Source organism: Thalassophryne amazonica, chromosome 6 (genome assembly GCF_902500255.1).
Source record: "Thalassophryne amazonica chromosome 6, fThaAma1.1, whole genome shotgun sequence".
NCBI lineage: Eukaryota > Metazoa > Chordata > Actinopteri > Batrachoidiformes > Batrachoididae > Thalassophryne > Thalassophryne amazonica.
The window spans coordinates 21,252,184-21,278,804 of record NC_047108.1 but is presented as its reverse complement, the minus strand read 5'-3'; the positions used below and the strand labels follow the sequence as shown (position 1 = coordinate 21,278,804).

General features: G+C 46.1%; 1 protein-coding gene across 1 annotated transcript in view; it reads right to left on the bottom strand.

The window, feature by feature from the left end:
- Positions 1–26,621, bottom strand: part of LOC117511945 (myosin-7B-like) — a 239,631-nt gene that overhangs the window by 59,174 nt on the left and 153,836 nt on the right. The window contains exons 26-35 of the mRNA XM_034171880.1: positions 23,552–23,642; positions 23,319–23,476; positions 19,885–20,116; positions 13,592–13,718; positions 4,707–4,825; positions 4,044–4,240; positions 3,622–3,805; positions 3,372–3,537; positions 2,899–3,023; positions 2,704–2,819 (exon numbers count right to left, since the gene is read on the bottom strand). Coding sequence (XP_034027771.1) covers positions 2,704–2,819; positions 2,899–3,023; positions 3,372–3,537; positions 3,622–3,805; positions 4,044–4,240; positions 4,707–4,825; positions 13,592–13,718; positions 19,885–20,116; positions 23,319–23,476; positions 23,552–23,642 — 1,515 coding nt within the window. The remainder of the gene's footprint in view (positions 1–2,703; positions 2,820–2,898; positions 3,024–3,371; positions 3,538–3,621; positions 3,806–4,043; positions 4,241–4,706; positions 4,826–13,591; positions 13,719–19,884; positions 20,117–23,318; positions 23,477–23,551; positions 23,643–26,621) is intronic.

The window sequence follows — 26,621 nt, the reverse complement described above, 5'->3', positions numbered from 1 at the left end:
AGTTCCTATGTGTGGTCCTGACTGTATCTGGGACCTCAGGCTGTAATTCCTGTGTGTGGTCCTGACCGTATCTGATACCTCAGACTGTAGATCCTGTGTGTGGCCCTGATTGTATCTGGTACCTCAGGCTGTAGTTCCTGAGTGTAGTCCTCAGGCTATAGGTGTCCCAGATACAGGCTATAGGAGTCCCAGGCTTCAGCTTGGACGGTCGCATCTCCTCCACTCTGCCTTATCTCTGTTCTCTGCTTCAACCTTCAAGTCCCTACTTCACCAGACTGTGAATTCCTCAAATTATATTGGATACTGGATCTATTGGACTACTATTGGATTAACCATGGAATTGATCACTGGTCTCTGAACGCTATTGACACCATTTTTCTACAGGAAGGTCAGGACCGGGGGATCCTACCTACCCAGATGGAACGCATCCTGCGGGCTATGTTCTCGACTCCTGGAGTTCCTGGCGTGTGGCATGCTTGGCGCCTTTCTCCATTGAGGACGTCGAGGATTTATTCATTTTTGGTCTTATGGTAGCAGGGCTGGTACTGTTTGGCTTATGTGCTGCCCTGATCTTCCGGAAAATTGGCAAGATGTCGGCATCAAGAACCATGGCCCCTCGCTTGTCCGTCATGATTAACGAGGTTGGCAAGGCAGTGCATTCTCAGACTGCGATGACTCTTGAACTCAGACGCAAATTGGGTGACATCTTGGAGCAGATGCATGCCTTGCAGTTGAAGCTGAAGATTTCAGAGGCTGGTGAATATTCTTAATTAATAATTGGGAATATTCTTAATTCATTATTGGGATTTGGTTGTTCAAGTGGAACTGTTAAAAGTGTTTTTCACTGCTCAAACCACAACACTACAGGCTTATCAAGCCTGAAGGTCAAACTGACCGTGTTTTCCCTCCAGAGGAATTTCTTCGGCCTGGGGATCATTTGGCTGTTTCTTATCTCAACCCACAAAGACAATAAACTGCTTTTCACAGGACTGAAGCATGCTCCATTCCATCCCCCCACCCCCCTCCTATCCCCCATCAAACACTCCCCACTCTGGCGTCTGCTCATGTCTTTCCTTTCCCCTTCTGCGGGGACGGTGCAGTTTTAGCTGCAGCCCCCATTCCTCCCCCCAAGCTGATGGCGGCGCATCTCAGGGTTGCTGCGTGGCCTTCACCCACTTGCCTCAATTCGGATAACGGACTTCTACAAACTTAGTGCACATAAACAATGTCAAATGTGTATGTGCTGTCTTTAATTCTGATGTGTGCCATTATTACGGTAAACAAGTAATAATTGTGGACTAATTGCTGTCTGAGGTAACTGGAGTGTAAACGTAATTTCTCCACTGTGAGATCAATAAAGTATATATATCTCTCTCTATATATATAGCTCCTGTGTGTGGCCCTGACTGTATCTGGTACCTCAGACTGCAGCTCGTGTGTGTGGCCCTAACTGTATCTGGTACCTCAGACTGCAGCTCGTGTGTGTGGCCCTAACTGTATCTGGTACCTCAGGCTGTAGTTCCTGTGTGTGGCCCTAACTGTATCTGGTACCTCAGACTGCAGCTCGTGTGTGTGGCCCTAACTGTATCTGGTACCTCAGGCTGTAGTTCCTGTGTGTGGTCCTGACTGTATCTGGTACCTCAGACTGTAGCTCCTGTGTGTGGCCCTGACTGTATCTGCTACCCCAGACTATAGTCCCGGATTGGTACCTCAGATTGTAGTTCCTGTGTGTGACCCTGACTGTATCTGGTACACCAGGCTGTAGTTCCCGTGTGTGGTCCTGACCTTATCTGGTACCTCAGGCTGTAGTTCCTGTGTGTGGTCTTGACTGTATCTGGTCCCTCAGGCTATAGTTCCTATGTGTAGTCCTGACTGTATCTTTTACCTCAGGCAGTAGTTCCTTTGTGTGGTCCTGACTGTATCTGGTACCTCAGGCAGTAGTTCCTATGCGTAGTCCTGAGTGTATCTGGTACCTCAGGCTGTAGTTCCTGTGTGTGGTCCTGACTGTATCTGGTACCTCAGACTGTAGCTCCTGTGTGTGGCCCTGACTGTATCGGCTACCCCAGACTATAGTCCCGGATTGGTACCTCAGATTGTAGTTCCTGTGTGTGACCCTGACTGTATCTGGTACACCAGGCTGTAGTTCCCGTGTGTGGTCCTGACTGTATCTGGTCCCTCAGGCTATAGTTCCTATGTGTAGTCCTGACTGTATCTGGTACCTCAGGCAGTAGTTCCTTTGTGTGGTCCTGACTGTATCTGGTACCTCAGGCAGTAGTTCCTATGTGTAGTCCTGACTGTATCTGGTACCTCAGGCAGTAATTCCTGTGTGTGGCCCTGACTGTATCTGGTACACCAGGCTGTAGTTCCCGTGTGTGGTCCTGACCTTATCTGGTACCTCAGGCTGTAGTTCCTGTGTGTGGTCTTGACAGTATCTGGTCCCTCAGGCTATAGTTCCTATGTGTGGTCCTGACTGTATCTGGTCCCTCAGGCTGTAGTTCCCGTGTGTGGTCCTGACTGTATCTGGTACCTCAGGCTATAGTTCCTATGTGTGGTCCTGACTGTATCTGGTCCCTCAGGCTGTAGTTCCCGTGTGTGGTCCTGACTGTATCTGGTCCCTCAGGCTATAGTTCCTATGTGTGGTCCTGACTGTATCTGGTCCCTCAGGCTATAGTTCCTATGTGTGGTCCTGACTGTATCTGGTACCTCAAGCTGACAATCTCTTCTTCTTTCTCTGCAGTCTTCCTGTCGACCTCAGTCCTCATCTGATGCAGCTCCATCTGAAACCTCAGGGTCTTGGCTTCCTCGTTCTCCAGTGAACCCTGAGTATCACACCGTGGACATGGTCAGGAGGTCAGGCGGTACTGTGCTTAAGGCCACCCACAGCAGGTACAGACTTACCTCCGTTTCCTCCAGCACAGCTCTGATATCATCCCTCTCCACATCTAGAATCTTCTTCATCCTCTCCAGCTCATGGATGGCCTTCCCTCCCTGACCAACCTGGTCCGTCAGGTCCAGGATCTCATCTGTCATCAAACATACACATGTTCACCAATCAGTTAGTCCAAGTATTCCGTGAGTTCCACATCTGTGAGTTCCACATCTGTGAGTGAGAGTTCAGTGAGGATCCTTCAGTGGTGGTTCATCTCCCACCATTTAACTTAGGTGAAGTCGTCACTCTTCTGCTTCTGTTTTGACCTTGTTGTGAAGCAAACTCAAAGTGAGTTCTTAGTTGCTGTACATTTTTCACAGACTGTCTACAGCAGTTTGTTGTTAGTTGTTCCATTTTTTTTTCTGAGGACTTTGTCCTGGCGGGCCGTCAGGCCAAGGCAGTGGCAGAAGGAGCCCTGCAGTTCCCAGGTCAAATAGCGTACCTTGCAGGGTCTTGTTTTCTCGTCTAATGGTCTCAAGGTGGTCCAGAACTTCTTCGTAGCAGTTCTTCAGCTTGAAGAGTTCCGTACTCTGACTGCGAGACTCATTCTGTGATGCTTCCAGCTCAGACACACTCTTCTCATGTCTCTGCTTACACTCAGTCAACATCTGCAGAAGAGCAAAAGCAAACAGAACTGTTGAGATGAAACTGTTGTTTGGATGTTTGTGGTCCTGCCTGAGCTGCTGGATGACCTTGTCATTGTTCCGCTGTTTCCTATCCAGCTCCAGAACAGCTGCGTTGGAGCGCTCCAGTTCCACCAGCAGGCCATCCATCTCCATCTGCAGCCGCATTTTGGTTTTATCCAGAGAAGAACATTTGGCCTGAGAGACCTCCACAGCTTCCTCAACATTCTGCAGCTTCACCGCCAGTTTCTTCCTACAGCAGCAAAACAGAACAAAGTCATTTTCAGGGCGAAAACACAAAGAAAAACTGACTTATCCAAGAAAAGGTGCATGCACCCGGCATGAAGCTCACGTCTGTTTGGACAGTTAGTGGTCACAACACGCCAGATTGAAGTACACCAGAAACATCAAACAGCCACAGCACCAGTATCAGAAGTACAGGAAGTACTCATCAGCAGTATGAGTAGTATGAGTTGTCTCAACAGTCTTACTTGGCGTCTTCCAGCTCCTCGACTCGCAGCACGGCGTCTGTCTCGTACTTGGCCCTCCACTGGGCCAGCTGGCTGTTGGCTTTGGACAGCGCCCTCTGCAGTTCAGCCTTGGCCTCCTGCTCCTCCTCGATCTGCTCTCGGAGCAAACTGCAGTCATGGCGGGACGACTGCACACCGTGAGCCAGCGCCACACGAGCCTGACATACCAACATAAGCAGACAGCTGAAGTTAATGACTGGCTCCCCCTGGTGGATGGAGGACATCACAGGCAGACAGACAGAATTTAAACATTTGACCATTGACTTTGGCGTTTAAAAACCACAAAATCAAATAAACAAGCAAACGTGTGTTTAGTCACAACTGATGCAGCTGCTTTGTAAGTAAAATATTGAATTATTGACACTAAAACACTAAAGCAACCAGGAACAGATGTATGGCCTTTGACCCTGACCATTTAAAACTGAAAATACATATAGTTTTGTTTGTTTTTTTGTCCATAATTCAGGCTGTAGTGAAGCATCATGAAGTTTGAGAACAAACATCACATTTGTGGTCTTTGTGCAGTCTGCTGGTGGTGGACGTAGTGATGCTCCGTGACCATAAACTAAAATCACCTGATGATGAAATGAATTGATGAAATGTCCTTTTAATATCGTGTCTTACTTTGCTCTCCTCTTCCAGCTGTCTCTTCAGACCGTCCGAGCTCTGACGAAGCCCCTCCTTTGAGCGCTGCAACTGACCAATCAGAGCATCGCGCTCCTCCAGACGGCGGATGCATTCAGCTACAAGGAAACAGAGAGAATTCTGGGTCAGGAAATCCACAAACTTAAAACGTTTTTATGCAACAAATGATTCAGAGACTTATGCTTTGTTTTCTTTTTGTTCTTTTATTGCTGTGTTCTTTTATTCTTGTGCTTGTTCTTTTTGTTCTTGTACTGTTCTTTTGCTGTTGTTCTTTTTGTTCTTGTACTGTTGTTCTTTTTGTTCTTGCGCTGTTGTTCTTTTTGTTGTTCTTTTTGCTGCATTAGTTTTTCTTCAAATGACAGTTAGTACATTGATGACAGCAGTTGATGAATAAAGTCTATCTGAGTAAGAAGGATTCTCAGTATTTAATGATTTCATCATTACGCAGGTCTTATCTACTCTAATCCACTTTACAATTCCAGAAAAAGATTAGTTAAAATACCAAATTAAAATGATCAGAAACAAAATAGACTGTGCAACTGCATATGCAACTTATATATACAGTATTTACTCTTCTCGATCAGTTAAAACTGCTTTAAAAAAGAAACTTGGCCCAAATGTGTAATATCCACAACAACTTTGGTCCACTCAAATTTTTGTCCAGAGAAAAAGAAAAAGAGCTGTGTCCACATTCAGGCATTACATTGGACCTTATCCCAGTGGGTCTTGGGCTCTGCCAGGGCTGCCCCTTGTCACCAGTCCTGTTGTTCATGGACGGGATTTCACAGTCATGGACCAGAGGGTGTCTCGTTTGGTGACCTCAGAGTTGCATCTTTTGAAGATGATGTGGCTCTGTTGGCTTCATCAGGCGGTGACCTCTGATGTCACTTTGGGTAATGACCAAAAGAATAAGGTCAGGGATACAAGCAACAGAAATGAGATTCCTCCATTGGATATATGGACTTACACTCCCAGACAGGGTGACAAGCTCGACTGTCTGGACTGAGAGTAGTTGGAATAGCTTTCAATGCTTCCTCACATTGCAAGGAGCCATTTATTTGAGGCAGTTTAGCATCTAGTGAGGATGCCCCATGGTGGTCTCCCTACGGAGATCTTTTAGGCACCTCCAACTGGGAAGAGGCCTCAATGAAAACCCAAGACACGCTGGAGGGATTATATTTCCTAGCTGGCCTGGGAATGGTGCAGGATCCCCAGGAAGAGCTACAAGACTTGCACAAGCATGTAAAAGTGTGGGACCTGGATAAGCAGCAAACAATAAATGAATCAAAAACAAAATCTAAATAATGTGATTGCATACGTACAAGCTATTAAAATGAAAACGGAAACTTGGCGTGAGTTTTTCATATATATTATTTAAAATTGGTGCCAAATTTCTTTCTTTGATTATGACTGCATTCCAAAATATTTTTTAAAGATATCTTTACAGTGATTTTCACCTTGTTTAAAGGTTAAAAATCAGAGCAAAACGGCAGCTGTGAGTAGTGGGTCGAGTCCCACAACGTGTGACTGAATGACGTATTTTACAGCTGGCAGATCACACACTCACAGAACACACAAAATTTTGCAGTAAATTTTTTTTTTTTTTTTTAGAAACCTGACATTCGGGGGAGGGGGGCAGATTTGTAAAAAAAAAAGAAAAAGAGTTGGTCAAACAACTATTTATTAATTTATTTTTTGGCTCAAGATCCCAGATAAGTTACATGGACTTTCCAAATATTTGCACACTGGGCTGGTGAACATCATGTTTTAGTGAGAATAAGTGCACACATGACAGTGGGTGGTCATGTAACATAAATCTGATTTTGTGTGTTAAGAAGATAAGTAGGGGAGGTGATGGTCTAGTGGTTAAAGCATTGGGTTTGAGACCAGAGGATCCTTGGTTCAAATACCAGCCTGAATCTCCTAGTTGCTCCGGGTGTGTAGTGAGCACCTTGTACTGCATCACCCTCACATCGGGGAGAATGTGCGGCATTATCGTAAAGTGCTTTGAGCGTCTGATGCAGATGGAAAAGCGTTATACGAGGTCTGTGAGAAAAGTATCCGACCTTATTATTTTTTTAAAAAAACATATGGATTTGAATCACGTGTGATTACATCAGCCAAGCTTGAACCCTTGTGGGCAGGCGAGAGTTTTTTCACACCTGTCGGTGACGTCATTCGCCTGTGAGCACGCCTTGTGGAAGGAGTGGTCCAGCCCCCTCATCGGATTTTCATTGTCTGAGAAGTTGCTGAGAGACTGGCGCTGTGCTTGATCAAAATTTTTTCAAAAACTGTGAGGCATATCCAAGTGGATACTTCGAGAAATTCAGCTGGTTTTCAGTGAAAATTTTAACGGCTGATGAGAGATTTTGGATTGTTTCTATCGCTGTAAGGACTTCCCACGGAGCGGGACGTCGCGCAGCGCTCCGAGGCGACGTTGTTATCCTGTTTCAAGCTGAAAACCTCCAAATGTAAGCCTCTGTTGACCCAGGACATCGTGAGAGAAGAGAGAACTTTCAGAAGAGGTCGGAATCAGCAATTTATCCGGACATTCCACTGTTAAAGGAGATTTTTTTAATGAAAGATGTGCGGACGGATTGGCGCATCGGCTCACAGCCGGCGCGGCACGCCCGCCACAGGAAAAACACTTCCGTGTTGATAACCATTTGTAAAATCCAGGCGGCTTTTGGTGGCTTTCAGTGGAGTGAGTATATGAGAAATTGTTTAACAGCAGGGCAGGTTCCAACTTGTCCTTAAGGCTTCCAACAGAGGTGTTTTTCCTGTGGCGGGCAGATATTTTTAATGAAAGACGTGCGTGCCCGCCACAGGAAAAACACCTCTGCGAGCCGATGCGCCAATCCGTCCGCACATCTTTCATTAAAAAAATCTCCTTTAACAGTGGAATGTCCGGATAAACTGCTGATTCCGACCTCTTCTGAAAGTTCTCTCTTCTCTCACGACGTCCTGGGTCAACAGAGGCTTACATTTGGAGGTTTTCAGCTTGAAACAGGATAACAATGTCGCCTCGGAGCGCTGCGCGACGTCCCGCTCCGTGGGATGTCCTTACAGCGATAGAAACAATTCAAAATCTCTCATCAGCCGTTAAAATTTTCACTGAAAACCAGCTGAATTTCTCGAATGGTATCCACTTGGATATGCCTCACAGTTTTTGAAAAAATTTTGATCAAGCACAGCGCCAGTCTCTCAGCAACTTCTCAGACAATGAAAATCCGATGAGGGGGCTGGACCACTTCTTCCACAAGGCGTGCTCACAGGTGAATGACGTCACCGACAGGCATGAAAAAACTCACGCAACAAGAGAGAGCTGAGCTTTTTCCTGGCTCTCTCCCTCAGCCCCAACCAGTCCCAGCAGAAGACTGCCCCTCCCTGAGCCTGGTTCTGCTGGAGGTTTCTTCCTGTTAAAAGGGAGTTTTCCTTCCCACTGTCGCCAAGTGCTTGCTCACAGGGGGTCGTTTTGACCGTTGGGGTTTTTCCGTAATTATTGTATGGCTTTGCCTTACAATATAAAGCGCCTTGGGGCAACTGTTTGTTGTGATTTGGCGCTATATAAATAAAATTGATTTGATTTGATTTGATTTGAGTAGGGGGGCACAGCTTGCGATTTACCGATCGATCTACGTTCCGATCCTCACCTATGGTCATGAGATTTGGCTCATGACCGAAAGAACGAGATCACGAGTACAAGCGGCCGAGATGAGTTTCCTTCACCGAAAGCCATCTGAATTTTCCAAATGGTTTCCACCTGGCTGTCTCTCACAGTTTCTGAAAAAATTTTGATGCAGTAAAGCGGCAGTCGCTCAGCCAATTTCCTGACATTGAAAATCCTCCTCCCACAAGGCGTGCTCACAGGAGAATGACGCAACCGACAGGCATGAAAAAACTTGCGCATGCGCACAAAGGTTCAAGCTTGGCTGATGCAAGCACACGATTCAAATCCATATAGTTTTTGCAAAAAATTAAAAGGTCGGATTCTTTTCTAACAGACCTCGTATGTATGTACAGATTTGATCACATGGGGGCCAGACAGCGAGGTCTGATCACACACAGCACGGGGAGGGAACTGTCAGCTGATCACAGCACACTGACAGCTGGATGACAGCTCAGTGCACACATTACAAACACAGAAATCACCACCAGGACAGTTATATAAATAATTATGACCAATACCTACATACGCAATTACATAACAAATAACGAAAATGCGGCTGTAAAGATCTCTGTTCCTGGACGTCCCATCTGGAGGACATGTTCCGTGTTTGGAAGGACATGAACTTAGGACATTCCTCTGTGAGGCGGTGTCTCTGCCTGCTGTCCTCATGTGGAAATATATAAAACATCTTTCGCCTTTGCGCCGGGCTGCAGCAGTCGGAGACAGCGCACCTCCCCCATGTCTTTCAATTCAATTCAATTTATTGAACTTATAGAGTGCCAAATCACGACAGCATCGCCTCAAGGCGCTTCACAGAAAACAACTCAGCAATAAAAACCAAAAACAAATTAAATCAAAAGTTCAAAGAACATGATTAAAAGATTAAAAGCATAATAAAAAAGTTAAAAAGAAAAAGAATAAAAAGCACAGTAAACAATATGTCAATCACCGGGATCGTGCACATCTGCCCCTCGGCACAATGTTTTCGTGGTTCGTTAATACGAGCTGTTTCGCCGTGAGTCGCCCTGAGTTGTATTTATTCGTACTATGTATGAAGGGGCCATAAATTACGTCCCCCCCAAGCAATCACTGCTCTACGTCACAACTTCATGACCACTGGTGTGAGTGCAACAGGCTGGTTATGGGGGATTTCTTGGCTAGAGAGACTATGGTGGAGGTCTTCAGGCATGACGGGACAGCAGACTATCAGGGAACACTTGAAGATTTTGGTGACAATCCTAGCAAGCTGGTCTGCACAGTCTTTCAGCACCTGTCTGGAGATGCCGTTGGGTGGATTGACACCCCTCAGCATGCGCCTCACCTCGTGCTCCTGCACCGTGAAGTTACTTTCAGCTGTGATGTGGCTGCCCCTGGTGTCGCAGTCTCGAAGCGAGCAAAGAACAGATTTAACTGTTCTGCCAACACGCCGTCACCTTCAGCAGCTCTGATGCCAGGCTTGTAGTTGATGAGGTGCTGGACCTCCATCCATGTTGGTGTGCAGGTGGTTGTGGATCCTCCTCCTGAAGTCCTCCTTTGTCTTCCTGATGCCTCTCTTCAGGTTGGTGCGGGCTGTGCTGTAGAGAGCCCTATCACCAGCTCTGAAGGTGGAGTTTCTCTCCTTCAGCAGCTGCTTCACCTCCCTGGTCATCCAGGGTTGCTAACTGTGAGCGTATCTGCACAGTTGTTAATGTAACACAGTACAGTGTCTGTAAACACGTCCAGGTCCTCATCCTCGGTGCTGTTGAAGCCGTCCTGCCCCGTCTGGCCGTGTTTCCACCGTCTTAATAATGATGATAGGGTGCATGATGTAAATATTTTCTCTTCACTGATGCACAATCATATAGGACATGATATAGAATGAGAGTTATTTGTGTCTGTCTCCACGGAGGTGTCCATGGTTCTGACCACAGACTGTGGTGCTGACTGCTGGTGCTGTGCAGGAGTTTCGTTAAGATAAGATCAACTTTATTTATCCTGAAGGAAATTATTTTGCCAGAGTACAGAAACAGTGAACAGTGAACAATGTTTTTTTTTTAATAAGTACAACAAATTTATATGAAATGACTGGAAGACATTTGCACAAGATGTTCAATAATATTGCACACAACTCTGAGTAACTGAATAACTCTGAATAACTCTGTTCATTATGTATTCATCCTGCGGGGGGGGTTTATACAGTCTGATTGCCACGGGTAGGAAAGACCTCCTGGGGCGTTCTGTGGTGCACCTCGGTGGTCTCAGTCTGTGGCTGAAGGTGCTCTGACAGGATGTCAGTGTGGCATGCATGGGGTGGGAGGTGTTGTCCAGGATGCTGAGCAGTTTCCTCAACATCCTCCTCTCTGACACCTTCACCACAGACTCCATCACAGACTTAAAAATAGTCCATTATACCTTGATAAATTACACTGTATGTGCAAACCTCACCGATTTACATGTTCAGCACCTGCAGAATTTTTCTTCTCTGGAGACCAGCAGGTCTGTGAGCTCCAGAGTCTGTCTCTCACTGAGGTGTTCCACTGAGAGATGGAAGAACTTTTTTGTCTCTCACGCCATCAGAATGTATAATGCAGCCACTTCAGGCAGGAGTAGGAGAAATGAGCCGGAAATGTTCTGGACCTAGTCTCTGATTTTCTTAGTGTTGTATTACTTATTACTACTTTTTATATGTACGAGGTCTGTTAGAAAAGTATCCGACCTTTTTATTTTTTTTCAAAAACCATATGGATTTGAATCACGTGTGATTGCATCAGACAAGCTGGAACCTTCGTGCGCATGCGTGAGTTTTTTCACGCCTGTTGGTTGCGTCATTCGCCTGTGAGCAGGCTTTGTGTGAGCACTGGTCCACATCTCTCGTCGTTTTTTTATTGCGAATAAATGTCTGAACGATTTGGAGCTTTGCTGCATCAATTTTTTTCCAGAAACTGTGAGAGACCTCCAGGTGGACACCGTTCGGAAAATTAATATGGCTTTCAGGGACGATTTTATGGGGATTATACAGATTAAGGAGTGTTACTGCCGCTTTAAGGACGGCCCACAACTGCTGAGAGCGTGGCGCGCTCCCAGCGCCGACATGCTCAGACCCCGCTGAAACAACCAGATAATTTCCAACGTGAAAGCTTTGTTTATCCGGGACCTCGTCTGAGTTTCACAAAAAGGCAGAAGTCGTGGACATCAGCACTTTTTCGGCACATTCCACTGTTACAGGAGTTTTTTTCATGGAAAGAAAAGTGGAGGGACGTGCCACGGAGCCGTTCATTACGCGGGACAAAACCACCTCGGTGTTGGTCTCACAGGATGGCTTTCAGGTGGATTTCAGACGGCTGTCGGTTGCTTTTCAGTCGTGTGATTATCTGATTGTGATTGTGCATGAGCTGGACCTGCCCCAACATGTCCTGGAAGGCTTCATCACGGCGTTGCTTTGCGCCATGCAGCTCCACCGCGACGCGTGGAACTCCTCTGCACGTCTGTCTCAATGTGCCGAAAAAATGCTGATGTTCACGTCTTTTCACAATTCCTGTGCTAGTCAGACGACATACCGGATCAAGACAGCGTCCAGTTTAGAAATGAACGGCACATTCCACTGTTACAGAAGTTTTTGTCATGGAAAGAGGAGCAGCTCCACCGCGACGCGCAGTGGAGCTGCAAAGCAACGCCGTGATGAAGCCTTCCAGGACATGTTGGGGCAGGTCCAGCTCATGCACAATCACAATCGGATAATCACACGACTGAAAAGCAACCGGAATCCATCTGAAATCCACCTTTAAGCCGTCCTGTGAGACCAACACCGAGGTGGTTTTGTCCCGCGTACTGAACGGCTCTGTGGCGCGTCCCTCCGCTCCTCTTTCCATGACAAAAACTCCTGTAACAGTGGAATGTGCCATTCATTTCTAAACTGGACGCTGTCTTGATCCGGTATGTCGTCTGACTAGCACAGGAATTGTGAAAAGACGTGGAAATCAGCATTTTTTCGGCACATTGAGACAGACGTGCGGAGGAATTCCGCGCGTCGCGGTGGAGCTGCATGGCGCAAAGCAACGCCGTGATGAAACCTTCCAGGACATGTTGGGGCAGGTCCAGCTCATACACAATCACAATCGGATAATCACACGACTGAAAAGCAACCGGAATCCATCTGAAATCCACCTTTAAGCCGTCCTGTGAGACCAACACCGAGGTGATTTTGTCCTGCGTAATGAACGGCTCTGTGGCGTGTCCCTCCGCTTTTCTTTCCATGAAAAAAACTCCTGTAACAGTGGAATGTGCCGAAAAAGTGCTGATGTCCACAACTTCTCCCTTTTTGTGAAAGTCAGACGAGGTCCCGGATCAACAAAGCCTTCACATTGGAAATGATCTGGTTGTTTCAGCGGGGTCTGAGCATGTCGATCGGCGCTGGGAGCGCGCTGCGCTCTCAGCAGTTGTGGGCCGCCCTTAAAGCAGCAGTAACACTCCTTAATCTGTATAATTCCCATAAAATCGTCCCTGAAAGCCATATTAATTTTCTGAACGGTGTCCACCTGGAGGTCTCTCACAGTTTCTGGAAAAAAAATTGATGCAGCAAAGCTCCAAATCGTTCAGACATTTATTCGCAATAAAAAAATGACGAGAGGTGTGGACCAGTGCTCACACAAAGCCTGCTCACAGGCGAATGACGCAACCGACAGGCGTGAAAAAACTCACGCATGTGCACGAAGGTTCAAGCTTGTCTGATGCAATCACACTTGATTCAAATCCATATGGTTTTTGAAAAAAATAAAAAGGGTGGATACTTTTCTAACAGACCTTGTACTTTTAACATGTGTGTTTTTACTTGTGTGAATTAGAGCGACAGACCGCCTCACAATTTCCTTCGGGATCAATAAACTTTCTATCTATCTATCTATCTGTCCGTGTCTGTCTGTCTGTCAATCACAGTTTTGTGTATCTGGGTGGACACACTCCACATTGCATGAGTATGATGGCAGAGGTGTCAAATGCATACCATGCAGTAGTTTGTGTATTGGAAGGATGGAATAAACAGTGTGCACTGCTGGTAAATCAGCATGTATATTTGAACACACGTAGAGCTTCAGACCCCAAACCATCAGTTCATGATGCTGATCGACACGCACATTCAGGACACACTGGCCTCAGCAGACATGGGCACACTGTGAGTTGTGTTCTAGTTGTTGTTGTTGACAGTTGTTGTGGTGTGTACCGGTCTCAGTGAGTGCTCGTGCTTTGTGAGCAGAAACTTCAGTCAGCTGTCTCTGCAGCTCCTCGGCTCTGACCCGAGTCTCATTCAGCTGATCCTCAAAAACCCGACACATCTTGTCCACTGTACCCTGTAAACACACACACATGGAATATTTTTGAGTAAAAATTGCACTATAGTGGAAACTTTGATGTCAGAGTATTTGATTTTAATAAAAAAAAAATTTTCATTTTATTTAGAATAAAGTTTGTTCTGACTTATTAGCAGAAACAAGTCACATTCAGATGTAGATGATATGAATCAAAGAGTAACCATCCATTTTCTGTACCCGCTTACTCCAGCTAAGGGTCATGGGGAAGGGGGCTGGAGCCAATCCCAGCAGTCATAGGGTGTGAGGCGGGGTTCACCCTGGACAGGACACCAGTCTGTCACAGGGACATGTACAGACAAACAAACACATTCACACCTTTGGACAATTTAAAGTTTCTAACCTGCATGTCTTTGGATGTGGGAGGAAGCCGGAGGGAACCCACACAAACACGGGGAGAACATGCAAACTCCACAAAGAAAGGCCACAGGTGGGAATTGAAACCATGACCTTCTTGCTGTGAAGCAACTGTGCTAACCACTAAGACACTGTGCTGCCTAAAGTTTCATTTCAATTTCAATTTATTACATTTTATATAGCGCCAAATCACAACAAAGCTGCCTCAGGATGCTTAACACAAGTAAGATCTAACCTCGCCAACCCCCAGAGTAAGAACACAGATGACAATGGTCAGTAAAAAACTCCCTCAGATGATATTGAGGAAGAAACCTTAAACAGACCACACTCAGAAGGGTGACCCACTGCTTAGGCCATTCTAACAGTTACAAGGTTTTTCAAAGTTTTACAAAGCTTAAGAAACAGAAAACAGGAAATCAAAGCAAAAAAAAAAAAAAAAAAGATGCAATTTTTGAGATGACCATGCAAGCATTTAAGCCACACGCAGGGGGTCATCCAGTGCCGTGGGGTGCAGGGCTGGCATCCATCCATCATGCCATCAGTGGGCCTGTCAGTGAAGCAGTTTATTCAAAAACCAGGATATTAAAATAAATGATCTTCAAACGCACACAGATTTCATTGATTCTGTAAATATCATCTCTGTATTTTTGAAGTTTGAAGATTTGAGATGATGAACTTTTTTGGACCTCATCGAAAAACATTTTCATAAATGCACTTTTTTCTTAGTACAGTGGGCTCATACAAGTGTGCCATGCCAGATTCACAACATGCTGCTAAATTTAGAAAATTGCTGAAACTTTCCATCGCTGGATCGCCACCTTAATGTGGTGGAGGGGTCTGCAAGCTCCAGTGATCCTCAAAGCTGTGTTGTCTGGACCATTAACTTCTGATAGGGCCACCCTTGGCACACTGGTATCAGGTGAGGAGACACACCTCTGGACTGGAAAACTGGGGTGGTGGTTCCCATCCTTAAAAAGGGACTGGAGAGTGTGTTCCAGTTATAGAGGAATCACACTTCTCAGCCTCTCTGGGAAAGCCAATGCCAGCGTACTAGAGAGGAGACTTAGACCATTAGTTGAACTTCAGATTGTGGAGGAGCAACGTGGGTTCCATCCTGGTTGTGCAACTGTGTACCCTTTACTCTTGCAAGGATATTAGAGGGGTGTTAGGACTATGACCAATCAGTCTACATGTGTTTTGTGGATTTAGAAATGGTATATGACCGGGTCTCTCAGGGTATCCTGTGGGGGGTGCTGTGGAAGTATGGGGTACCGGATTCACTGCAATGTGTGATCCAATCTCTATATGACCAACATAGGAACTGTGTCTGGATTCTTTCATTGCATTGGACCTGTTTCCAGTGGGTCTTGGGCTCCACCAGGGCTGCCCCTTGTCACCAATGCTATTCGTGATGTTCATGTATGAGATTTCAAGGTGCGGTCAGGGACCGGAGGATGTCCAGTTTGGTGGCCTCAGAGTTGCATCTCTGCTTTATGCAGATGATGTTGTTCTGTTGGCTTCAAAAGGTGGTGACCTCCGATGTGCACTGAGCAGATTTGAGGCCAAGTGCGAAGTAATTGTGATGAGAATCAGCACCTCCAAATTTAAGACCATGGTCCTCTGTCAGAAAAGGGTGGACTGTCTCCTCTGGGTTGGGGAAAGTTACTGCCCCAAGTGGAGGAGTTTAAGTATCTTATGGTCCTGCTCACGAATGGGAGTACCTTGGAGCATGATATTGATAGACTGATTGGGGCGGCCTCTGATGTTTTGCAGACACTGTACCGGACTGTCATGGTGAAGAAGGAGCTGAGCCAGAAGGCGATGCTCTCAGTTTACCAGTTGATTTACACTCCTGTCCTCACCTATGGTCGTGAACTTTGGGAAATCCATCCATCCATTTTCAATACACACTCACACACACTCATCTTCAACCACTTATCCAAGATTGGGTTGCGCAGAGCTGGAGCCTATTCCAGTAGTCATAGGGCATAAGGCAGGGTTCACCCTGGACAGGACACCAGTCTGTCACAGGGCCACATACAAACAAACACATTTACACCCAAACGCACACCTATGGACAAGTTAAAGTTTCCAATCTACCTAACGTGCATATCTTTGGGTGTGGGAGGAAGCTCAATATATGGTTCAAGTATGGTATCAAGGACAAGAATGTGGAAGGACAGATGGGAGTTGATTTTCCAAAAAGGATGGAAATGGCTGTGGTGAACACCTATTTTAAGAAAAGGGAGGAGCACAGGGTGACATATAAGAGTGGAGGAAGGTGCACACAGGTGGACTACATTCTGTGTTTGAGATGCAAACTAAAAGAAATGGCAGGAGAGAGTGTAGCCAGACAACATAGTATGGTGGTTTGTAGGATGACATTAGAGGTGAAGAAGAAGAAGAGAGAGAGCTCAACAAAGGATCAGATGGTGGAAGCTGAATAATTCAGTGAGCAGGTGAGAGAGCCACTGGATGGAGGGGAAGCAATTTTGGACAGCTGGAATAGTACTGCAGATGTGGTGAGGGAGACAGTTAGGAAGGTACTTTGTGTGACATCTGGACAGAGGAAGGAAGACAAGAAGACTGGTGGAACGAAGAGGTCCAGGAAAGCATAAGGAGAAAGAGGTTGGTGAAAAAGTTTTGGGATAGTCTGAGAGGTGAAGAAAGTAGACAGGAGTACAAGGAGATGTGGTATAAGGTGGAAAGAGAAGTCGCAAAAACTAAGGAAAAAGCATTTAGCGAGGTGTACAAGAAGTTTAATACTAAGGAAGGAGAAAAGGACTTCTACTGATTGGCTAGACAAAGGGACAGAGCTGGAAAGGATGTGCAGCAGGGTAGGGTCGTAAAAAATGCACATGATAATGTGCTGAAAAGTGAGGAGAGTATGTTGAGAAGTTGGAAGGAATATTTTGCAGAGCTGATGAAAATGACATAGAGAAAAGTCTGGATGATGTGGAGGATAGTAAATCAGGAAGTGCAAGAGATGAATAAGGATGAAGTGAGGGCAGCTATTAAAGGATGAAGAGTGGAAAGGCAATTGGTCCAGATGACATTCCAGTGGCGGCATGGAAATGTCTAGGAGAGATGGCAGTAGGAATGACAGACAGAGTAGTGAAAGTAGATGAGTTTAAATACTTGGGGTCAACTGTCCAAAGTAATGGAGAGTGTGGTAGAGAGGTGAAGAAGAGAGTGCAGGCATGGTGGAGTGGGTGAAGAAAAGTGTCAGGAGTGATTTGTAAACAAAGAATATCAGCAAGAGTGAAGGAGAAAGTCTACAAGACAGTAGTGAGACCAGCTATGTTGGACAGCTTGGAGACAGTGACACTAACAAAAACACAGGAGGCAGAGGTGAAGATGTTGTGATTCTCTTTGGGAGTGATGAGAATGGACAGGATTATGAATTAACATATCAGAGGTGGAACAGTTTTGAGACAAAGCCAGAGAGGTGAGCTTGAGATGGTTTGGACATGTGCAAATGTGGCGGAGGGCCAGAAAAGGACTCAATTTGAATTACAGCGCCTCCCTTTTATTGGGGCTTTTATTTTGGTAGAAAAAGAAACCGGAGGGGACGCGTGCGTTTAGTGTGGGAGAAGGACAGTCTCTCACGGACGGTGTAAGAGGCAGGTGTGGTGAGACGGAGCGAAAAAAAAAAGAAAAAAGTTCTACACACAGGAGCTGCGGGGCTCATCACAGGAGGAAGGACTTTCCTGCCGCTGGCCCATGTTTACGGACGTTGTGAGCTTGTTGGTGCTGAGAGGCCATTGGGAAGCTGCTGCTGTGTGGTTCTAAACGCCGTGCTAACGGTGGCGCTGGTGTCGTTTCTGCCATTTGCGTGGGTACGGATCGTCTGCAGCAGGCTGAAGGAAGTCGCCTAAACGTCAAGTCAGGAAAAGCATCACTGCCTGCCCACGCTGGGCAAGTGAAGACGAGAGGGCCCGACACGCTAGCCAAAGAGGGAGAAAAGAGCGGGACCCAGGGTTACGTCACGCCAGTACCGAGGGAGAAGACGGAGGCGCGGGAAGACGAGAGGGCCCGACACGCTAGCCAAAGAGGGAGAAAAAGAGAAGAAAGGGCGGGGTCCGTGGTGCCGCTGTGCCGGTCCGGTGAGGCGAGCAAGGCTCGCTTGAGCGCTACGTCATCCCCCACAGGAGTATCGGAAGAAGGTGGTTGCATCCACATTGCGACTGCACATTTAGAGCCCTTCCGAACGAGAAGCCGTGTCGTGGGGTCTGTGAACGTAGGATAAAGCCAGACGCGTGGTCCATCGTCTGTCGGTATGAGGTGAAGCCATTATCCCCTGCCAACCAGTGACTCCTTTTCACCGCCAGGCTCCTGATCACCGAGATATCCACGGATTTACGGTACTCATTCTGTTTCTGTATAGCTGAACTAACTTGTGTGTAAATTGAGGACGTCGAAGACATTACCTTGTATAGTGTTACCTGGTCACCGCACTTTGCTTGGTATTTCTGTTAAGGAAATTGTTCAGATTCTGAGGGAGAGTCTATTGGCTGGAAGGTCATTGCATAGTGTGTTGAGAAGTGACTCATATATGATTTCTTCCAGTGAGAATTGTCTCTGAAGAGTATTTATTTTATTTTATTTATTTTTTTTTTTATTTTACTTTTGAAGGTATCTGAGATTCATTTTTTTTGGTGTGTTTTTGTTTTCTTGCAACCCTGCGACCAGCCATTTACTTTCTTTATTCATGTAAATAAATCATATGGCCAATTGCTCCGAAGTATTGTTACAGTGACATTATTGAGTTTTTGGCTCAATCAGGTTTCTACTCCGGAGTGGGGGGGCTTCCCTTGCCGCTGTGGGGTTGCATCAGTTGGGGCAGGTAAGGTAGGTTGCCGAACCTCACTATTACACATCACACCCACCCAGGTAGCCACCGTGATCCACATTAAATCCTGGGCCCAACTTATGCCGCCTGCTAGGCTGACACGGGGTATTGGGAAAGCTAATCGAGTCGGGGACAGGGGCTAAGACCCATCTGCATTCTCGGCCGTCCTGAGTAGTGTAGTTATTCGCCCCACTACGCACACCCAGCTGGTGCGTTACACAAAGGAGGGACCCAGGGTATATAGGGAGAAGGATGCTGAGGATGGAGCCACCAGGCACGAGGAGAAGAGGGAGGACAAAGAGGAGGTTTATGGATGTGCTGAGGGAGGACATGCAGGTGGTTGGTGAGACAGAGGAAGACACAGAGGACAGGGTGAGATGGAGATGATTGATCTGCTGTGGCACCCCCTAATGGGAGCAGCCAAAAGAAGAAGAAGAAGAAGAAGATTAAAATGTTATTGCCAAAATACTAGAGCTGGGATGAAGTCACCATCAAGTCACTCTCGTCATCAATCAGCAAGTCCCAAGTCAAGTCTCAAGTCATAATGACCACCAATTGTTTGCAAGATGACTTGAGACTTGACTTCGGACTTACAGATTGATGACTTCAGAATGACTTGACAGTAACTTCATCTAACCTCTGCAAAATATAGCAGTCTAACTATTGTTTTGAAAACATTAAAACTTCTTTCTGTAAAATTAGAGATTAATTTCTGTGTAAATATTTAGTTTCCATGGTTTTCTCAAAACTACGAATTTCCTGTCAAACGTCGGAACATCTGAAAACATTCACACATGATTGCGAAATATGTGACAGTGAAAATATTTGTACTTATTCCTATTTCCATCCGTGTTAAATCTGTTGGCAAACTGTGGAGCTTCAAAAACCAAAACTAACATGCAGATTGGACAGAGGTGTCAGGTGGGGGCGCTGTTGTACCTTGGACCTGGACAGCTGTTCCACATTGGAAGCCAGGTCATCGGCCTCCAGCTGGAACTCCATCTTCTCCTTTTCCAGTTTCTGCTTGGTTCTCTGCAGCGTGTCCATCTGCTCACTCAGTTCCGTGACCGTGTCCGAGTGCTTCTTCCTCAGCGTGGTTGCTGTTTCTTTGTGATGATGACCCGCCTCATCCAGCTCTCGTTGCATCTTCAGAAAGTCGGCCTCCCTCTTCCTGTTCGCATCATGCAATTGACAGTCTGTTAGTGCTTTTCTACTGTTCGGTTCCACAGATAAGGGAAACAGTTCAGGAACCAGAACAGCTGGTCTGGTTTTTCTCCTGGATAGTGCAGGGGCAGACGTAATTCAGTTCGAATGGAATGTTAATTCTAGGAAATTATTTTTAACGTAATTTGTACATTCTGTAGAACAGAAAAAGTGGTGGTTGTATTTTTTGCGAGTTTTAGAACAACTTTCAGTAAATCACAAATTTGGTGCCAAAATCTACTTTTGACGCATTATTTTGAAAATGCTGTTTATTGAATTATCCTGAATATGTCAAACCAATGCTTATGATGAGCTTCATCCAATAAAACAGAAGTGCTAAAGTAAAGAAATAGGAACTTTTATTAAGTAAGTCCCATCGGCTGCTCCCTTGTTTGCACTCGGGGTCGCCACAGCAAATCCAAGGTGGATCTGCATGTTGAATTGGCACAAATTTTACGCCAAATGCCCTTCCTGACGCAAGTCCACATTACATAGAGAAATCTGGCAGAGGTGGGATTTGAACTGGGAACCTTCTGCACTGAAACCAAGTGCATTAACACACATTCACACACACGCATGCACAAACGCACACACACAGGCACACACGTGTACACACAAATCACAAATGCACACGCACGCACAAATGTGCACACACACGTACGCACAAATGCACACACACACACACGCACGCACAAATGCATGCACGCACAAACGCGCACACACATACTCACACACACACACACGAATGTGCACACACACGCACGCACAAATGCACATACGCATGCACTTCATATGGGATTTGCATCATTTCAGTGTCCACAATCACAAAACTCAGTGCACCTGAAGTTTTTTCTTTCGACAGCAGCATGATGATGTGGTTCACTTGCTTGCACCACATCCACACTTAACAAGTTCTACAGTGGCTGCAGGTACGGGAGGTCCAGGCATGAAACACCCGTCTTCCAAGTTCCAACCATAATCCTGTGGAGAAGGTAGTTTTGGATTTCACCACACTGCTGCCTGGAAGTGTGCACACTGCCTGGAAGTGTGTTCTACACTTCAAAGTAGAACATGTCAAAGGAAGTTTTTCAGCTTCTGCTTGACTTTGGTTTTTAATAAATGCCACAGTACCTTATCAGCATTGTTTTCATTTGTACCAGGTGGATAAGGTTTGTGCCATCAGAGGTTTGAAGGCTTCGATGACATGTGGTTTCATTTTAAGCAATGTATTCCAGCAGGTAACTTTCCCTTTCTAGCAAATTTTTCAGTAGAATTGGTTCCCGTGAAGGAATGGAACCCTGGCAGGCTCTCTGCCAACTTTGGCCCAAGTGCAGTGAATACTGGTTTGAGAGGAACATGTTCCTTATTGCCCATTCCAACAATCATGTATGCACCATCTCCAAGCTGGGGTTGCCTTCTGAGGGCCAGATGTGCGCTGTATGGCCTACACTGGATGTGTAGGAAGCATGCAAGAGCAGTTCAGTGGCCGCCTCTTCATGACTGCTACACAGTGGGTCTGTGTCAATAAAATGTGACTGAGCTCCATCTTTGGTAGAGACAACCATATGTTTGTCACCTGTGACAAATGTAGCAAGCATTTTTTTTTTCACAAGATACACTGTCAACTTGTCCTTTGTCTTGTTGTTGCTCAGAAATTTCTTCAGCGGACCTTTGATTTGTGTCTAGTCTGTCACATCATAACAGTAGACACCAGAAGTCTTGCCATGTCACATATCTTGGGTCATTCGCTTCAGAGAATGTGGTTCGTTGTATCTGTCAAACACAAGGTGTACTGCGTTGTGGTTCTGGGCTCTGTGAGTTATTGTTCGTATGAAGTGGTCTGTGAACTCTTCACTAATTTTCACACAAAGTGCTGATAGTTCCTGGACAACTGCCATCAGTGATCAAGGCTTTGAAGACAGAGTCTCCAGCACCTTGCTCTTCTGTGAAGGCTTCAACACCATTTGCATCTCCACTTGCTTTTGGGAATGACTCGAGGACAGTCATTAAATTGCTCTTGTCCAAGCATTTAAAGACAGACCCATCGAGAGAGAAGAGTGACAAATCAACTCCACTACACCTGAAGGCAAGTTTACTTTCACAGTTTTGCAAGCAGTTTTCCAGCTCAGAAACTTCAGTTTAGTCATCTTCTCCTGTAGGCTAGTTGTACCCAACACACGCTTCTCAACAAAGTCCATATAACTTTGCTTTCCGTATGCAGCAGCCTTCAGGATGTCCTGTTTGATGTTCTCTGGCATCACAGCTCTACTAATCCTATTTATAAGTGAGTCACTGTCCTGATCAAATGGATTATATTCAACAAGAATGTCTTTGAGTTTCTCCATGTGAGATGACTGGTGACTTCTTCATTGAGACGAGCCATTTCAGGAGCTGCCAATAAGAATGTTGTTTGAGTGTAACACCACTCCGACCACCATTATCCTTCATCATTCCATTGATGTCTTCTATAGTGTGGTCCACTCCAGTACGACAGAATGGAACTTAAGATTTGTTAATGCAACACAAACAGAAAATCAACAAAATTCCTTTTGACTCCTGTTGTTTCTGACCCATCCCCAACTCCATCCCACCCACCACAGCCCCTTCCACCTTTTTTAAAATTCCAAAACCAGCCCAGAATGTTGTATAAGACTGATATCATAAATGGAGATCAATCGGTCATATGGGTACACTTTTTGTTTTACTCAGTGAATGTCAGTATTTGTTAAGTGCAAAACAACTGATTTGGGGTGGCCATCTTCCATGCATTAAAACAGACACTAATAATGATCAGAAAAAATGGAACCAAACTTTTCTGACCCACTGAATCTAAACAGTACAGGTTCCAAAAATTAACAGAAAATGCCCACAGGACAGAGGATCCCACGGGACAGAGGATCCCACGGGACACAGGAACCTACGGGACACAGGAACCCACGGGACACAGGATCGATAAGCCCCTGGACTCGGAGTGTAAAAAACATGGATGTATTATATGTAGAAATGTTTGGAGCCATGTGAAGAGGAAAAAGCACTTTAAAAATAAGCTATGCTTTCATGAACATGTCCAGATCTTATTAAAAAAATGTCATTTCACAACAAAATGTGAATATATGAGAGTTTTGTGGGATTTTCCCAAAATGGGTCCATTAATTAATAAATGTAATGACCTGTTCAGGGCAATCTGAGCTGCTGAGGCTCCGCCCACTTCCTCCAGCTTCTCGCTCAGCTCCTCCAGCTCACGGGCGATGTCATTCCGCTGGCGCTCAGCTTTGGTTCGCCACAGCCGCTCCGCCTCCAACGCCTCCTCCAGCTCCTCCATACGAGTCTAACAGAAGGCCCACAGGTTACTAAACTGCAGAACCAAGTCTGGACCTGAGTGCTGAACCAGGTTGTGAACCACCTGAAGCTCCTTGATCTTCTTCTGAAGCTGAGCCACCACACTTTGCTCCTCCTCCACTTTAGTCTGAAGGTGAACCAGCTCCATTTCCTTTCTGTCAAAAGACAAACAGGACTCTTTTCAGTCTCAGAGCGCCACCACAGGTGGACCCATGTATGAAAAATCAGCTTCCAAAAACATTTAAGTCAAATCACACCAAAGACAGCTGTACCAGACAGGAGGCCACAGGACACCGGGACGGTAACCCAGTGTTATGTTCTCAAGACCAGCAAGAAACACTTCAACAATGAAGCATTTTGACAATACAAAGAAAGCATCAGTGAGTAACACAGCCGCTTAAATATTTTCTACTGTATCATATCTCCAAGATCCAGTGCCCAAGACTAACCACATGTGACACACAGGCAGTCTCAGTTGGACTCATGATCACCACAGCAACAGTCACCTGATTTGAATATTCATGGGATCATGTGCCACACACCACTGCATCAACCACAAAACAGAACCACCTTAGGTCCTGTACATCAGTCAACTGGACCATCCTCACCTCTACAAAGGAACCATTTATATGTCAAATCCAGGTGAAGCGCTAGCATGTCCTCGAACTTCTGCAGTCTCCTCAACACTGAGACACCTGTGTCCTGGATCATGTCCAGAGAAATTCACCACATGGACTAAATGTGGTGTCTGATGTTCCCTCACAGTGTCAGTGATCCACCTCATCTGAGTCTCACTAAATAAGGTCTCACTAAGTACCGTGGAACTGAAATCCGACACCTTTCGGATGTGTGCCATTTTATAAGTCTGACACCACTCTGCGTGATTCCGGCTATATGTGATGGGGGTATAAGTTACATCTTGGATAATTTCTAGAAGAAAATAGAAGACATTAAGTTAAAAATATCCCAGCATGCTTTAACCCAGCCACTACACTCTGCTATTGAGGTGGGTGCCATTACTGAGGTATTACCCAGATTTACAGAATTTGATAGTATCTCACTAGGCATGCTGACAAAACTCGTAATGTCTACAAAAAGCATAACCTGCTTACTTGATCCTATAACAACAAAACTGTTTAAGGACCTGTGGCCCTCTCTTGGGCCGACTGTGCTGGAAATGATTAATATCTCATTAACTTCTGGATCTGTTCCTAAATGTTTCAAATCTGCAGTGATTAAACCATTACTCAAATCTAATCTTGACCCTAGTGTATTGAAAAAATTTATGATGATGATGTTGGTCCTTTGCGAGCAAAGATGACCATTTTTCTTTACATTCATCACTAGGTAATATGTGTGCAGAGATGGCTAACCAAGCCAATCTTGGATTCAGGGGGGATGTTACAGCACTTCAGGGACGCTTTGAGGTGTCCCTATAGTGCTTTCACTGTCCACCACGAGATCTCCTTCCTTCCTTGAGCTCCCCGTGGAATAGACGCTTTGGGAGGCCGCTGTCTTCTATGCGGTGTACATGGCCTGCCTATCGACGCTAGGAGCACATGAGTGTGGCGCAAATGCTCTCCATCTGAGCTCACTCAAGAACCTCTGTGTCTGGAACTTTGCACTGCAATTTGATGAGGAGCAATGTTCTCAGGCATCTCATGTGGAAGGCGTTCAGTTGTCTGGCATGGCGACTATAGACAGTCCATGTTTCGCTGGCGTACAGTAGGGAAGGAAGTACCACAGCACTATACACCTTCAGCTTGGTTTGCAGGCTCAGTCCACGTCGCTCCCAGACTTGGTCACAGAGTCTGCCAAAGACTGCGCTGGCTCTGGCAATCCTGAAGTCCACTTCCTCGTCAATGTTGGCAGAGCGTGACGGGGTACTTCCAAGGTAGACAAACTTGTCAGCCACAGCAAGTCTCTGTCCATGGACGATTATAGTTGGCTCTATGTAGGTGGCTCCTGGGGGTTGCTGGTGTAAGACCGCGGCCTTCTTGGTGGAGATTGTGAGGCCAAAGTCATCACATGCTGAGAAAAACAGGTCCATGCTATCCTGCATCTCCGACTGTGTCCTGGCATTCAATGCACAGTCATCGGCAAAGAGAAGATCACGGGCAGTGTCTTCCTGTACTTTCATTTTGGCCTGCAGCCTCCTCAAGTTGAAGAGCTTTCCGTCAGTCCGGTACCTGAATTCAATACTGATATCACCATCCCGGAAGGCATCATTGAGCAAGGCAGAGAACATCATGCTGAACAAGGTAGGGGTTAGCACCCAGCCCTGCTTTATGCCATTGGTCACGGGGAAGGGCTCTGATTAGTCTCCGTTGTCCTGGACTCTTGCATACATTCTATTATGGAACTGCTGGACCAGTGAGATGAACTTGTCGGGGCATCCATACTTGGCCAGAATCATCCACAATCCCTTATGGCAGACGGTGTCAAAGGCTTTGGTCAAATCCACAAAGGTAATGTAGAGGCCAACATTCTGCTCCTGACACTTCTCTTGAAGTTGCCGCACAGCAAAGATCATATCCACAGTGCTGCGTCCACTCCTGAAGCCACACTGGCTCTCTGGTAGCAGGCCTTGCTCAAGATGTGTGTTGAGCCAGTTCAGGAGGATTCTGGTGAGCAGTTTTCCATCAATGGAAAGCAGCGAGATGCCACGGTGGTTGTTGCATGCTTTCCTATTTCCCTTCAGCTTGTAGAGGTGGACTGTTGAGGTGTCCTTGAATTCCTGGGGGAGCTTTTCTTGATGCCACATAGATTTGAACAGCTCCGTCAGGCTTGGTCAGACGGTGGCAGCCAGAGGTGAAGATCTTGGCGGGGATCGAGTCAGCACCTGGTGCTTTGCCACTGGACAGCCGCTTGATGGCTTTGACCACTTCTTCTTCGGTTGGGGGATTGGTGAGCAAATGGTTGATGGGGACCTACAGCAGCCTGGCGATTCCTGGCTTCCTCGTTGACTTGGACGGGAGGTTGAGGATGTCATGGAAGTGTTCCACCCAGCACTCCAGGATCTTCTCCTGGTCTGTGATCAGTGTTCCCATCTGCACTGAGGAGGGGGATGATCCAGACGATGTAGGGCCGTAGACCGTCTTGATGGCACTGTAGACGTTCTTTGCATCCTTCTT